At 45.4% G+C, this 14,172-nt stretch overlaps 4 protein-coding genes across 4 annotated transcripts; 2 read left to right on the top strand and 2 right to left on the bottom strand.

Annotated features, from left to right (window-relative positions):
• The first annotated feature begins 2,077 nt into the window (after window positions 1-2,077).
• K444DRAFT_607481 (uncharacterized protein) lies at window positions 2,078-5,714 on the top strand. Its single transcript, XM_024879185.1, has 11 exons — window positions 2,078-2,231; window positions 2,289-2,457; window positions 2,523-3,178; window positions 3,228-3,329; window positions 3,399-3,643; window positions 3,700-3,733; window positions 3,783-3,961; window positions 4,028-4,910; window positions 4,960-5,145; window positions 5,200-5,350; window positions 5,401-5,714. Exons 1-11 carry the CDS (start codon window positions 2,122-2,124, stop codon window positions 5,464-5,466), a joined length of 2,781 nt encoding a protein of 926 aa, XP_024742970.1. The 5' UTR covers window positions 2,078-2,121; the 3' UTR covers window positions 5,467-5,714.
• A 3,489-nt stretch (window positions 5,715-9,203) lies between these two features.
• Window positions 9,204-10,413, top strand: K444DRAFT_552586 (mitochondrial carrier; the record flags this gene model as incomplete). Its single annotated transcript, XM_024876587.1, has 2 exons — window positions 9,204-9,282; window positions 9,416-10,413. 2 exons carry the CDS (start codon window positions 9,204-9,206, stop codon window positions 10,291-10,293), a joined length of 957 nt encoding a protein of 318 aa, XP_024742971.1. The 3' UTR covers window positions 10,294-10,413.
• A 44-nt stretch (window positions 10,414-10,457) lies between these two features.
• K444DRAFT_649986 (ribosomal protein L22e) lies at window positions 10,458-11,236 on the bottom strand (the record flags this gene model as incomplete). The annotated part of the gene is made up of 4 exons (XM_024885610.1): window positions 10,458-10,737; window positions 10,808-11,004; window positions 11,098-11,136; window positions 11,222-11,236. 4 exons carry the CDS (start codon window positions 11,234-11,236, stop codon window positions 10,611-10,613), a joined length of 378 nt encoding a protein of 125 aa, XP_024742972.1. The 3' UTR covers window positions 10,458-10,610.
• Window positions 11,237-11,771: 535 nt separating this feature from the next.
• Window positions 11,772-12,715, bottom strand: K444DRAFT_607483 (UPF0057-domain-containing protein). The gene is made up of 4 exons (XM_024879186.1): window positions 12,600-12,715; window positions 12,461-12,518; window positions 12,336-12,412; window positions 11,772-12,224 (listed from the first exon to the last, which is right to left on the bottom strand). The coding sequence occupies exons 1-4, from the start codon at window positions 12,614-12,616 to the stop codon at window positions 12,203-12,205; spliced, it is 174 nt and encodes a 57-aa protein (XP_024742973.1). The 5' UTR covers window positions 12,617-12,715; the 3' UTR covers window positions 11,772-12,202.
• Window positions 12,716-14,172: the final 1,457 nt, after the last annotated feature.

Genomic DNA, 14,172 nt, shown 5'->3' on the forward strand with positions numbered 1-14,172 from the left:
ATCCTTTTTACCACCCCCCGGGCATGGATCTCTCAGAGGAGGTCTTTGAATCAGAAGCACGTGAGAGGAGACAGCAGGCTAAGCTCGAGTATTTAGAGCGATTACGTGGTAATTTCCATTAGGAAGCTCAGGGCGAAAGTGCGTATCCATCTATTTAACTCCTATATTAATACTAATTTTATTAGGTTCAGCCCTTAAAAGGGGTAAAGCCCTTGGTTCCCTTACTCTCGGCCAGGGGGCACGTGTAAGGGCTTTTAGTAAGAGTAAATCGCCGATCCCTCCTGCTCCTATTATCGAAAAACGATATAAGGTCCTTATTTCTATTATACTACGTATATATGAAATAGAAGAACTAGAGAGTAGCTTTACTGGGAGAAGTATACCTATTTCAACCACAAAGAAGTTCCTTAGCTTAGAAGAGTATCGGGAGGCTCAAAATATTCAAATTAAGCTATAGATAGTAGAACAGTTTAATACGTACATAAAGCTTATTTATAGAAATACACACCTCTTTACTAATATAGTACTTTATTATAGTCAAGAACTATCATATAAGGAGTTCGCTATATATTTAGCCAAGGCTTTTTTATTATTAATTCCGTCACTTGAAGACTGGGAGCTTAATCAATGGATCACGATCTTGGAACGCGCAAATGGGGTGTCTTTTGCTACTAAAGTAAGCTATTATTTATTAGTATCCTAATATAATTAGTACTAATATAATCAGGTATGGCCAAAGGACAAAAACAAGAGGATCGACCATATAACTAATCTAATATATAGAGCTAAAAATACTATTAACGGCTTATTATCCCACTTTAGCCAATCAAATAAGAAAACGCCAAAGCATATTTATCTTGTATTTGATCAAGATATTAATAAAATTCAGGCAAGAGACGACGAGATTCAGGATAAGCGTGAAAGAAGGGATAGAGAGATGCCTTACCTCCTAGATTTTAGCCCCCTATTAGGAGACTCTCCCGATACCACCCCTAACGTAGTATCTACATCTATAGTTATATCTACGGCATCTTCTTTACCTGCTTCGACTCCTAATCAACAGATCGAAGCTATATGGGAGAAGGTTACTCCTTCAAAGAATTGGTCAGGTGACGACCTGAATTCTGACGATTTTAATTCAGACGACGATATGCCTACGCTAGAAGCTAGAATTACGGTTTCTCCTGCTCCTGCTCCTACTCCTGATCCTACTCCTGCTCCTGCTCCTGCTCCTGCTTCTATACCTAGTAAGTTAATAGATTTAAATATACTAGTAGATCTGACGTTTTTACTAGCGTTCGCTCCCGCTCCCGCTCCACCCACTCAACGTCCTCTAAAGTCTATATTAAAGAGGAAGCGGGAGGTAATTATATCAAGCGATGACGACGATAATTCAGATCTTGACGATGGAGAGAAGGAATTACCAGGGGATGGTGATTATAGGCCGGGGAATAGGCGTAGGGATAATCGGGGGCAGTTCAAAAAAGCGAGAACAGAGTAATACTACTGGATACATTTGACTATGATGCATGGGAGTTGCGTCTTTGGCCATAATTAGGTGTGTTTTCCATATAAAATGTGGCCATTAAATAAATCGCGATTCATCGTAATTTTGATTTTGCGAAAAAAATTATAGTTGCAGCATCGTCGCTAAATCAGCCCGTACCAGGGTTAAGTTTAGAGGGGTTCACCAGCCAAACGCCCACACCCCTCAACCGCTCAACCCTGAATTTGGCCACGACAGCACTACAATTTCGAAAAACTAACGCTGGAATCGGACTTTTTGGAGCATTTCCCATGTTCTGAGAAGTTTTGAGAATTTTCTAAGCACTTTGAAAAATCCTTAAATTTTTGCTCTTTCGACAGGGGTATAAGTTGGCGGTTGAGTGGTTTACTGTGTGTATGCGTTTGGCTGGTGAACCCTTGTAGCGCGCTGGGCCCCTCAAAATCTGCCTGGAGTCCCACCTTTTCTGCAGGCTTCCTTGTGCAGCATGAAGCTGGCTAAGCCTCAATTCGGGAAGCGCGATCAGTTGATCTTCTTTTTCCCAGCCTTGTTGCAATTGAGGTCTTTAATCATGATCAGTCCAGCTATGCATCATTCTCTTTCTACAGTTCACACCGATGACATCCCTCAAACGGACGAGTGGCCTTGAGACCTTTACAGAAAGTCCCCTGAAGAAATCGAGAGAGTCTCTCAATACAGTGGAGCCGATCATAGATTTGGAAGGCCCGTAAGTAGCAATGGAGGTCATAAGTGAAGCGGAATGTCGGGTCTGATTCTCCACCAGTGACGACTTCGAAAAAGCTGCCAAGAGATGGCGAAGGTCGGACGGGCTTTGGTCGAGGTCTCCAAATAGCCCAGGTCAGAGCGACCAAGAAGATGATTCAGGTACGCAAGACCTGTCGAATCGATTGGCGCCGCTTTCGTTTCCTACTACGTCTGTTTGCTTTGGAATGGTAATAATTTCCATATGCCGGTCCAAGTTGCTCTCTCCACGATCACATGCTGAGACTTGCACCAGATCCACAATGCCAATACAAAAATTATGGACACTGATGGCCCACCAATCAGCCATCTTGATGGCGTCCCATCCTTCTCAATCTTCGATGAGCTCAACATGTCGTTCAAAGGTCAAGCAGTCTTCGTTGGGTTCTCCTCCGAACAAGATACTGCGGTTATGAACGAGGAGACCAGCCGAGTCCTTCGAGATCTCTCCAGCTTTGATTCATGCCGCTTTCAAGTGTTCCTACGAGGAGGTTCGCGGAACTTGTCGCGTAAAACCCTCAAGGATGCAGACAAAGACAGATTTATGCCTGTAGACATCGTCATATACGGGTCTCCTGAGATTCGAAAGAGTGTTGGTTGTCTGCTTTCATCTGCTCGAATTTATTTACAACACCCGTGCCATCAAGACCCCAAGACCGAGTACGACAATCCCCATTTTCTGAATTTGACTGACTTCTCCACCACATCCACTCTTTCCCGTCCAATCTCTGAAGCCCACACCCCCCTGGAAATTTCTGAGACTCCAATCGTCTCTTCTGGCGAGTCCAGCGGAGATATGAGAATGGCAGAGACTCTTCAGGCCCAGCTTGCCAAAGTCTTCGGCTCATTGACCAGATATAAGACATTGAAACGCTTGGCGGCTGATATCAAGATAACCACACCTTTATTGCCGTAAGTCGTCTGAGCCCCTCACGATTAGATATAGTTAAATTTTTTGAAGGCACCAAGAAGAAGCTCTGGATTTCATGGCTCAACGAGAGCTGGGGCCAATTCTGACAGATTTCTCTCTTTGGTCAAAGCACGAAAGAGGAAGCGATACTTGGTACGTAACGACCTCATTTATGCCTTGACTTAGGTCTATCTAATGCGATTTCTGTTTTTTTCTCAATAGTTATGAGCATGTCATAACGGGAGTAAGGACTGCTGAGCCTCCAATTGAGACGTTGGGCGGGATATTGGCAGATGATATGGGACTTGGCAAAACATTGACCGTCCTCTCTACAATCCTACGCACTGCTAAGATGAGCAAGTCTTACGCGGAAGAAAACAATGAAACTATAGCAGCGTCAAAATACGACCGGAGTGATACACATAAGATCTTCTCAAGGGCGACTCTCGTCATCGTACCTTCATCGCGTACGTAGGATCTACCCAAGTGAACCCTCAGAGACGAAGCCAACTGACACGAACAGTCCTGATCAATGGGTGGATAGAAGAGATATACGCGTATGTTTTGGCTTCTTTAGCTGGCCTCTAGCTAATCAGCCACCAACAGACACTGCAACGGGTCCTTGAATATTCACGTATACCATGGGCGGAGTCGGGAAATCGATCCTAAATCTCTTGCCGACTGGGATCTGGTTCTTACCACGTATCATACTGTTGCTACTGTAGCAATTCAGTCACCGGCAGCACTGAACGAGATCACGTGGTTTCGAATTGTGCTTGATGAAGGTCAGATTGAGCTTTGTTTACATCGCTAGTCATCCACAAGTTCGTTGTTGAGACTAATAATAGCAGCACATATAATTCGCCGCATGACTACCAAGCTCTGCCAAGCAGTGTCCAGGTTATCTTCGAAGTTCCGCTGGTGCCTCACCGGGACCCCTATCCAGAATAGCCTCGAGGATCTAGCATCGCTTGTTGCCTTTATTCAAATTTCGCCTCTGCACACACTTGCTGAATTCAGGAAGCACATTACCACACCCTTATTGAAAGGGAGGGACCAAGGCTCGAATAGTCTTCGCATTCTTTTGGACTCCATTTGTTTACGAAGGACGAAAAAGCTGTTAAATCTCCCCGACAGTTTTGATGAAGATCGACGGATAGATTTCACTTCACTTGAAATGAAATTCTACAAAGAAACCCAGGCCGAAATGATTGCTACAGTCAAGCAGCATGATAGCCGAGCACGAAACTCCAAGGACTACTTCGGCATGTTTCAGCTCCAATTGCAACTACGCCGTCTCTGCAATCACGGTACTTTTCAGAAAGCCCTCTCCAAATCCCCAGCCGAAGATTTTCAGTTTGATCCTGAGCAAGCGTTTGAGTTTCTTCAAGAGAAAGGTTTGGCAAAATGCACCCACTGCAATGTTGTGGTTGGAGGAATCAAAAGAATCGAAGACAAATGCAGCGGCAGCTTTACCGTATGTGGACATCTATTCTGTTCGGAATGTGTTCCTAAATACAAGGCTGCCCTTCGAAGTATTGCTAGCTCTAGTCGCCAATGCTCGCTTTGCTTGCGGAAAGTCCCCGAGAACTGCATTGCAGAGTGTGATCTTGATACGGAGGGCATTCGAACCATTCTTTCCCCGACATTGTTCCCCTTTGATGGGAGTAGCATTTCTTCAAAGGTTACAACACTCATCAACGATCTCAAGGCCAATGACACTGAAGGCAAGAGGTAAGGAGTCTCATTCGTTCCAGGAGATTAGGCACTTACTCCAACCAAGCATTATCTTTTCATGTTGGACGCGGTCTCTGGACCTCGTTTCACAACATCTTGGGCTGCAGCAGATCAAGTATGCTCGAATCGATGGCACTTATTCGTTGTCTCAAAGGCAAAAGATTCTTGGAGATTATCACACAGATGCTGCTACACGGATATTGTTAATGACTACTGGAACCGGAGCGGTTGGGTACGACCTTCCTCCCCCTGAGTTGCCCTTCACTGATCTGACCTCTCTCGACAGACTCAACCTCACAATAGCGAATTGCGTGTATATCTTAGAGCCACAGTGGAACCCAATGGTCGAGAATCAAGCCATTGGTCGGGTTTTGAGACTTGGTCAGAGCAGAAACGTCAAGGTTGTACGCTATATAGTGAAGGGAACTGTGGAAGAGGTAAGCTTCAGATCTGTTTCCTAAAGTTTTTGCTGACTTCCTGAAACTAGGGAATGCGATCTCAGCAAGCAAGAAAACTAGGCTTTGCAAAACTTGGATGGAAGGAGAGCCAATGAGCAGTTACATCGGTGTCTAAAAGGGATTGATATGCGTAAATATTGGGAAGAATTAAGTACTTATCTTGAACAGGTTACAAGTGAGCAAGGCTCTAGCTTCGCAGCCCTGTCTAGGCGAATGTATTTTCCTCGCGAGTTTCTTGATTCGAGAAAAGGGCGAGACAAGCGAGGTCACATGATAAGTAAATGATCGCTGCTGAGGACTATGTCGCGTGAAACCTAGTCAGTCAATTTGAAATGAAGCTTTCAAGAAAATTGTTAGTGATGTTGACTTCTAAGATTAATCGCTACAACCACAAGCTAAGAGGACCAGCCATCACGTGATAACAGGTGGGCAGCCGCTCGAATTTTGAGGGTAAGTTAGGATAAAATTGAAACGCTAAAAGTTGTAGCATGATTGTCAAGGTGGCCAGCAGTTACCTGGAGACATCTGCAATTATGAGGAAATGAGGGGAGCTCAGGGACATGTCGCGAGCATATCACGTGAGAGCAATGCCCAAGGGTTACTCAAGCAATAAAGAGTTAATAATGTATTTTCTTTATACCTGCGAGTAAGAGAGTACTACTAGCTGAAAAATAGAGAGCCAACTATTTGAAGCCTTCAACGGAAGTTTGATGTTGACCTTAACACGTGATTTAACGGCAGCAAGAGGGCTCCCTGGTGTGAAATATTGAAGTTACGAAGGGGCCTATGAACTTGAAGAGCCCCACGCTACATGAATGACGCTAGTCTTGCGGTAAAACAACTCATTGGACTCTCTGTTCGGACGCCTCATTTTCAGCCTCAGGCAACAAGAAATCGAAAAGCGGTGCTGAAAAAACCGGCCTCCCATCTGAGGAGTTGTCGCTTGGACGTCCAGTGAACTTTGAGGATGTCAAAAGCACTTCTACTAGCTCATTCTAAATTTAGCGACGATTCCCAGCACGTCACTGCTCCACGTGATAAAATTCTCACCTGACACAGAGAAGCGGGCCATAGGATAGGCCAGTGAGACAATACAATCAATGGAAATGGTCCAGTCTCGAAAGGCAACGGGAGACGAAAGCTCAGCCGGTACTGTTTGCAGGCTCTCGCTATCCCGTCCTCTCTATTTCGTTAGCATGGACTGCACTGCCTCGCTGCTTTTACCTCCAAATACAACTGCCTGTCAACTGCACAATTTCTGGTCAAGGCCTCATTCATTGGCACATCTGAATTTCGAAGCCGTCGAAGCCGCCGGACGCTCTGCTGGCCGCAAAATGACCAGCATCTCCAACCCGGCTAGAACCGCAACAACATCACCACTTCTTGCTCCTGCGCCCCCAGATAGCTTTTACTCGTTGTAACAAGCTTTCATACTCCAACGTCTTCCTCGCACACGAGGCGGCATCTGCCCACGTCTTTGCTTCATTCCTAATGTTGGATACAAGACTCGGTGACTTCAATATATCACCTAATTTCGTACCAAATATGTCCAGCTCTTTGATTCTAGAACAGAATTGTGTCAAAGTTTTCTAACCAGTATTCTACATATAAAGATAAGCCCTCGTTATGCTATGCTTCAAGCGCCCGAGTAGATAGTATGCAAGAGAACGTGTTTGGGGCAGGTGAACTCCCGGAGGAGGAGCGGTTGCCAACGAGTGTGCGCGACCAGAGAGCTTCTGGAATTGAGGGATACGGAGTTTCAATCACTTTGTCGTTTGATGTTGATCCAATTGGTTGGGGGCCCACAGATGGGAAACCGCTATTGTATGGGAATATTTCATCAACCTCGTATGCATGAAATGCACTCATGTTCTGGACACGGTCAAATAAAGCCCCACACAGGGATAAAATATGTCTTTTTCTTCCAGAAATTGTGACTTCCGTCTCGAAAGTGGGAGTAAAGGAGAGGAATGTCCCAACGTGGTACCTCATGGTCTCCCAGGATTCACCAGAGTCGCAGATCCAGTATGGAGCCCAGGATGCAAAGTCAGTGTGCACACACGCGCTTAAAATGGTGTCCCTCTCTACATATCTCTTCGTTAGGGTTTGCAAATCGCCTGGTTGTCGCAGGATTTCCCCGACAGGATTGCTCGTAATGCGGGGGACGTTGAGAGAGTGCCATTCCGTGATTAAGGAGCGAGCAAACCTGACGAAGACTTCCTCTGGGGAGCAGTCGTAGTCGACGAGAAGTCCAAGATTTGAGAATCCAGAGAGTCCAAGGAGCCCATAGATCTTGTCTCATGGATTGGTTGCGGCAGCTGACCGGCCGAGTAGGAGGGCCTTCTAGAGCATCTGGTCCTGATCATGAGTTTGACCCTGACCATCGCGTATCTTTTCGATTTTGGGATCAGTTTTGAGGGTATTATGATTCTTTATGGCACTTTCTGGTCGGCGCGAGAGGATAAACTGAGACTGATCCTCTTTTAAGTTTGCCAACTCAACGAATTTTTGCCATTCTGGACGATACCAGGCTTATTCCTCACCGATTCTCTCGTAATATCAGCTTTTAGCCATTCTATATATCGGTACTCTCCCTTCGCCAGGCTTTTTCTCTCGAAGGATAATGCCCAACCAGTGGCCATCCAGGCACCCATCCTAATGAAGTCAAAGTCAGCATACTTTGATCAGAGAAGTGAATACTCTACAGACCTGGCGGACCGAGAGAGGTGTAAACCAGGAAAAGACGCTGCAGGTGAGAAGGATACATAATCGTTCTGTTAGATCAAAGTTGTTGCAGCCACGATGTCTGACTATTTTTAATGCGAGTTCCAACATAGAACTGGCATATCGTATCTCCCGAGAGCAATTTCTTGGAGAATCCACAGCCGATACCAGTAATCTCGCGTTAATAAGCAACACAGATAGACATGTACCTTTCTCTTGAAAGAAGTATACCTTATTCTGGTGCAAATGCGCCAACCAGGTTGGCATATAATGTCTGGATGCGTTGAGGATGGCCCAAGGCGGTGACGTCGACTAAGATCCCTCAACGTCAACGTCGATATCGCCAAGTTGCTTCCATCAGCTTCAACGCTAAGCTAAACTACAACATGCTGGGTAGAGGCATATATGTCTTTAATTTTTCGAACCTGAGCTTCCAGCTCTTGCACGTTTTCTTGGTGATGCACATAATATCAATCTAAAGCTTGAAACCCTGCTTTACTTTCGGACAGTCTTGCAATTGCCGCATGACTGCTGCAAGATTACTCCTGATTGGAAATTTTCCTTCGCTGATCAAAACAATGACATCCGTCCAGGGATTCCGAGGGCCCCAGAGATATGACAAGGTAACGCAATCGCCCCATGTGTACCTCCAAGGGGGCAAAGTGTTGTCCAAAGCCACTAGCCTAGCTTGCACTTGAGTTTGCGGAGAAGATGAAAATGGCCAGCGGTATTTTGTCAGCTACCTAGGAATGGAACGCTCAAGGTACCTTAGTTGCCAATCACATGACTTTCCTTGCTCTACCAGGCGCCTTATATAGAGCTATGAGGTGTTCATTATTTCTGTCTGGTAACATTTTTGTAACGAATTTCAAGCTACAATGTATCTCAGATGCCAAGAATCCTTATCCTAGGACATAGCAATTTTTCAGGGGCTCTTCCGTCCACGTGCACGAGTTCACTGTGGTTTCAGGCTGACGGCACGTGAAATGCATGCTAGCCTTAGTGCATCTTGAAAGCGATGCGGCTGATTGGTCACCTTTCTTCTGTATCTCCAAGCATCACATCAACATCAATGATTAGGTTCAAACCACCAACATGAAGGGGCACGATGACGGAGAAGCAGGAGAGCCATAGCAATTACAAGGGCTTTGTGGCGGGCGTGTTTTCTGGCATTGCGAAGCTCTCTGGTATGTCAAAACCCCACTCCTCCAGGACCGTCCTCGAGATTTCGGCTGGAGAGCTTCTGGGACGATATATCGAGTTAGATTAGAGGATAGGAGACATACGAAAAGATACAGACCAAGCTAACTCACGGTATAGTGGGGCACCCTTTCGATACAATCAAAACAAGGTTACAAACCTCCGACTCAGCCCGCTTCTCTGGCCCCCTCCAATGTCTCCTCCAAACTATACGGAAAGAAGGCGTGCCCGGATTATACAAAGGTGCTACCCCACCGCTTGTAGGATGGATGTTCATGGACAGCATCATGCTCGGGTCACTCACCTTCTATCGACGAATCCTGCATGAAACCCTCTTCAATCCGCACCGCATGGCCGCCTCCCCCTCCTCCTTCGCGGAACGAGACCTCCGTCTCCCTGACTCCAAGATCCACAAGCTGCCCACAATCGGCCACGCCATGGCAGGTGTGATGGCAGGCGCAACAGTCTCGTTCATCGCAGCACCAGTCGAGCACATCAAAGCACGACTGCAGATTCAATACTCGTCCAAGAAGTCCGAGAGACTGTATAAAGGGCCCATTGACTGCCTGTCGAAGATCTACAAATACCACGGTATTCCTGGGGTATATCATGGTCTGTCCGCTACGTTGTTGTTTAGAAGCTTCTTCTTCTTCTGGTGGGGGAGCTACGATGTGTTCACGAGGCTGTTGACTGAGAAGACGGACTTGAGCACGCCGGCTGTAAATTTTTGGGCGGGTGGGCTAAGTGCCCAAGTGTTTTGGATTACGAGCTATCCAAGTGATGTGATAAAGCAGCGAATTATGACGGATCCACTGGCTGGAGGACTCAATGATGGGGCGAGGAGGTTCCCGGATTGGAAGACCGCTGCAAGGACCGTATATGCGGAAAATGGGTGGAGAGGATATTGGAGGGGTTTCTTGCCGTGTTTTTTGAGAGCATTTCCAGCGAATGCGGTAGCATTGTTTGCATTCGAAGGCGTTATGAGGGCTTTACCATAGATGATAGAGAGGGATTTTTGTGTGGCGTTCGGGTTTACAATCTCCTTCAATGTAAATGTCAAATGTACACAGTGTAGCATTATATATAGACTAAGAATAGACCAATCTCACTTCGCTTTGAAACACTCACCTTGGGATCACTTCACATGTAAAGAACCAGTGTTGGGGGACTGTAAAGAGCTTGAAGTGTAGTCACAGAGTAGTTCTTTCTGATACAGGCCATTGTGACAGGAATAGAAGCAGCTTGGCATTGGCAAGCTATCTATGCTCGATATCCTCATTCACTATCCATCGCGACGTCCATCTCAATCGACCCTCTACTCATCCTCCTCCTCATCGGCATCATTGACAACGTTGAAGAATCGAAGCTCGTAAACACCCTTGGAGGTCGAGACAACACGGAGCCAATCTCTCAACTGCTGCTTCTTGAGGAACTTCTTTGTCCTATTCCAGCGGTGTCAGTGATTATCCTTCTTCCCCCTCCCAGAAGCGGAGTAGACGCAGTTGTACTCACAAGTACTTGAGGTATCGTCCAGAGAACTGGGTGTGCGCAGTGACCTCGATCTTCCCATCACCGAGATTCTTGATCAACACAACATCGCCGAGGTTTCCGACACGATTGTCAACCTTGATTTTGTCTTGAAGGAACTTCTCGAAGGCGGAGACGTCGAAGATCTTGTCGCTTGCAGGTTGCGAAGCGTTGATGATGAACTTTTCTTCTCGTCAGCACAAGCTGTTCTACGCACGGCCTCGACTCAAATCCTATGATGAAGATCAGTCCGAGGAGGATAGGAGAGTGTTCACCTTGTTAGTGACCTTGGCCTGCTTGCCCTTGGCGGATTTCTACAAATCGATGATCTTAGCCTACTGTATCACGCCGCAACCTCTCAAGAGGCGGGCCAACAGCAAAGCAATTTCATGTACATACTGTTGATGGTGCCATTCTGTATTCGGGATGTGGTCGCAAAGAGGTAGAATCCTGCGCCGTTTGTCGATTGAGATGGATTGATGAGGAAATCATTGATTTTCGAACCAGAAAAGCTCGCGGAGTAAATTTTGTGCGGTGCCAAGACTTCGAGCTCGCTTAAGATCTTACCTAGGCCTCTCTTTTTGGGTTCACGTGCCTCCCCAGGTGGAGGAGTAAATCAAGGAAAGAGGAGAAGTAAATCAATATTAGGAGGCTAAAGATACTCAAAGTAATCTACCAATTTCCCTTCCCTCAAGCACTCTAAGCCTCTGTTCCAATTGTGAGCGTTTGCTGGGCTTTTTTCAATATCACGTGACTATAAGTGAGCGGAGAACTCTCTTTGCATTTCCTGTTACTGTTTGGCATAGTTCGGGTGGAGGGAAACAATGTTTACCTTCTGTTCGTCTAGAGTGTTCAAGTAAGAGGTACGGTATACAAAATCAGCCACACACACCGGACCGCAGCATGATCATACCTTGAGGATCACAGCATGAGGTGGGTGAACTTGGTATCACGAAACTCAATTTGGAATTGATTGTCTGGGGTGTCGAGAATCTCTTGACTTAATTAATTATCATGTACACGACCGTCTAACCCCAAAATAGACCGCAGTCCGTAGACCTGCCGGCCAGAAACGAGAAGTCCGATGAGAAAGACATGCAAGAAAACCCAATCCTCCCGTTATGAATCATGACCGCAGAAAATCCCATGTGTCCAACATTCAAGCCCCCTGCCAACATGCAGCCAACCAGGATATTAGTCGAGTGCTGAGGAGATACCCAAAAAGCCGAACATGCCGTGCCAAGAAATTCTGTGGAAGATGACGCTACGCTAAACGCCGTTATGTCAATGGAAGCGTAGAAAATTGGCGAAGATTATGTGAGTCGGGCATCGCCAGAGGATGAGATTTCGGATTCGAGAGTAAATGTCGTCGTGGTCGACTTAATACTTTAAGATGATATATCTGCAGCTTGTTAGCGATCGCTCCAGGGCTCATGACGTCAAAGAAACGTCGGATGTGGGTATCAAGGTTTTATTGTTGCCTGACGATAACAAAAAGATTGGAAATACATACAAAGCGTGAATAATTCCGGGAATATAACCAAGAATTGTCAAGAGGATGTTGATCAATAAGTCGGCACCGCAGCCACGCTGGGAGTTTGTTAGTCAAATTCAATGGGCGATGGGTTTCTTGCTTACCTCAAGGAAGACGCCAAGAGGGGGAAGGATGACGGCAAGAATGATCTTGCAAATGTCGCTGAACGTAAGTTAGCTTCTGGGGTGGAAAGACACTCTTCAAAAGTGGTGCGATGGGCCTCGATTCGGAAGTCTGTCTTACCTTGCAGTGAAAGGCATTGTGGATGAGTTATAGATGGACGAAAACTAATTTTTGGACAAGTACAAGAATCTTAAAGATTGTCTTCGGGATTGGGATAAAATTGATATGAATATCTGATGAATGAGAAAGGAAGAGCCGTGGACATCGTTGCTTTATTTAAAGCTTGCCTACCTGAACGCAGCCCACGTCATTGACCTTGGCAAGCGGCAATCAGCCCATGCGCTTGCGTTGCCAGGATTTCCAATGGAGATGCTTCTTCTCTGCGTCACTACCCGCTGGGGGCATCTAAATCGCATCAAATGCCCTTTGATTCGAGTAAGATCCCGGGTTTTCCATAGAAGTTGCTTGGTAGGGTCTCACCAAGTGGGGAGACGTGTGGTGTGGCGGTGGCCGCAAGATCGAAGTGTGGCTGATGCTCGAGACTTGTAGGTCAAGACATCACCAGAAACAGGACAGGAACGAATCCACCCTTGGAAATTGAAGGGGAATATCAGAGGCGACTTCGAGTAGGAGCAGCAAGATTTTGGCAGTTCGGGGTTTGATCCTAGAGACAAAGGGGTTCTATTTTCGTCGCCGGACTTTCCGAGGCGAGTAGAAGGTTTCACTGGCCAACCGCCCAAACTACTCAACCGCCCAAAATCGCTACCTTCAAAAAATCATAATTCAACACCCACATAATATTTTACTACCAAATCAATTGTTTTCTGAAGCTTTTTTAGCCCCTCAACATGCCTGTAAAGAAAAATCACTATGCCGAATTTCCGGACGATCCCAATGAGCTCTCTGAGAGCGTGCGATTACAGATAGCCCATGACGATTATCTCGATCACAATACCAGCAAGAAGACTAAATCCATTCGAAAATGCGCGAGAGAGCATGGAATTGCATACGAAACCCTTCGAGATCGAATTAATGGAGCGAAACCAAAGGAACAAGATACAGCGGCAAGACAGCGTTTGTCAGGGAGGCAAGAGGCGGTCATTCAGTATCATATTCAAAAATTGGAAGTATGGGGCTGGCCCCTAATAGTTCATAGGGTTCACTATATAATAGCGAATTCGGTTAATATTTGAGCTTTTATAATCGAAAAATCGAATAGTATCTAAAGCACAATTGAATATTTAAGTAATGTGAGCGATTATTTGTTCCAAAAATTAGGTACTTAAATTTAGGCTTATTACCCCACTAAACGCAAGTCACTAATTCTTATCCCAAAGAAAATTCAATAAGAAATATTATTATAATAATGCAAAAAACCTTCTAATATACTCTCTTATATTAAGCCATATATTACCAAAGAATTTAGGACGTTATATAAGATATTTAATTAATTATATAGAAATTAGTGAGGGGTAGAGATGGCAGGGTAAAAATCAGTGGGAAAATGCCAAAAATGCTACTAAATAAATAATTTTAGTAATACTATATAGTTTTAAAGTAATATATAGCCATTAGGGGGTTGAGAATACTATAAAGTATTACTATTTAATAGGAATTAAAATTTTATTAAGGCGTTAATTAAATATTAAGATTTTAATTTTGGGCGGTTGAGTAGTTTGGGCGGTTGGCCAGT

Source organism: Hyaloscypha bicolor, assembly GCF_002865645.1.
Source record: "Hyaloscypha bicolor E unplaced genomic scaffold K444scaffold_15, whole genome shotgun sequence".
Lineage (NCBI taxonomy): Eukaryota > Fungi > Ascomycota > Leotiomycetes > Helotiales > Hyaloscyphaceae > Hyaloscypha > Hyaloscypha bicolor.

Bases quoted from the DNA above. Each gene is read 5' to 3' on its own strand.
- K444DRAFT_607483 (XM_024879186.1), bottom strand. The intron at 12,413-12,460 runs GTAAGCAAGAAA...ACAAACTCCCAG, and splicing joins CTCTTGGCGTCTTCCTTGAG to CGTGGCTGCGGTGCCGACTT. The intron at 12,225-12,335 runs GTATGTATTTCC...AACAAGCTGCAG, and splicing joins CCCGGAATTATTCACGCTTT to ATATATCATCTTAAAGTATT.
- K444DRAFT_607481 (XM_024879185.1), top strand. From the start codon at position 2,122: ATGACATCCCTCAAACGGACGAGTGGCCTTGAGACCTTTACAGAAAGT. The intron at 3,179-3,227 runs GTAAGTCGTCTG...AATTTTTTGAAG, and splicing joins ATAACCACACCTTTATTGCC to GCACCAAGAAGAAGCTCTGG. The intron at 3,962-4,027 runs GTCAGATTGAGC...TAATAATAGCAG, and splicing joins TCGAATTGTGCTTGATGAAG to CACATATAATTCGCCGCATG.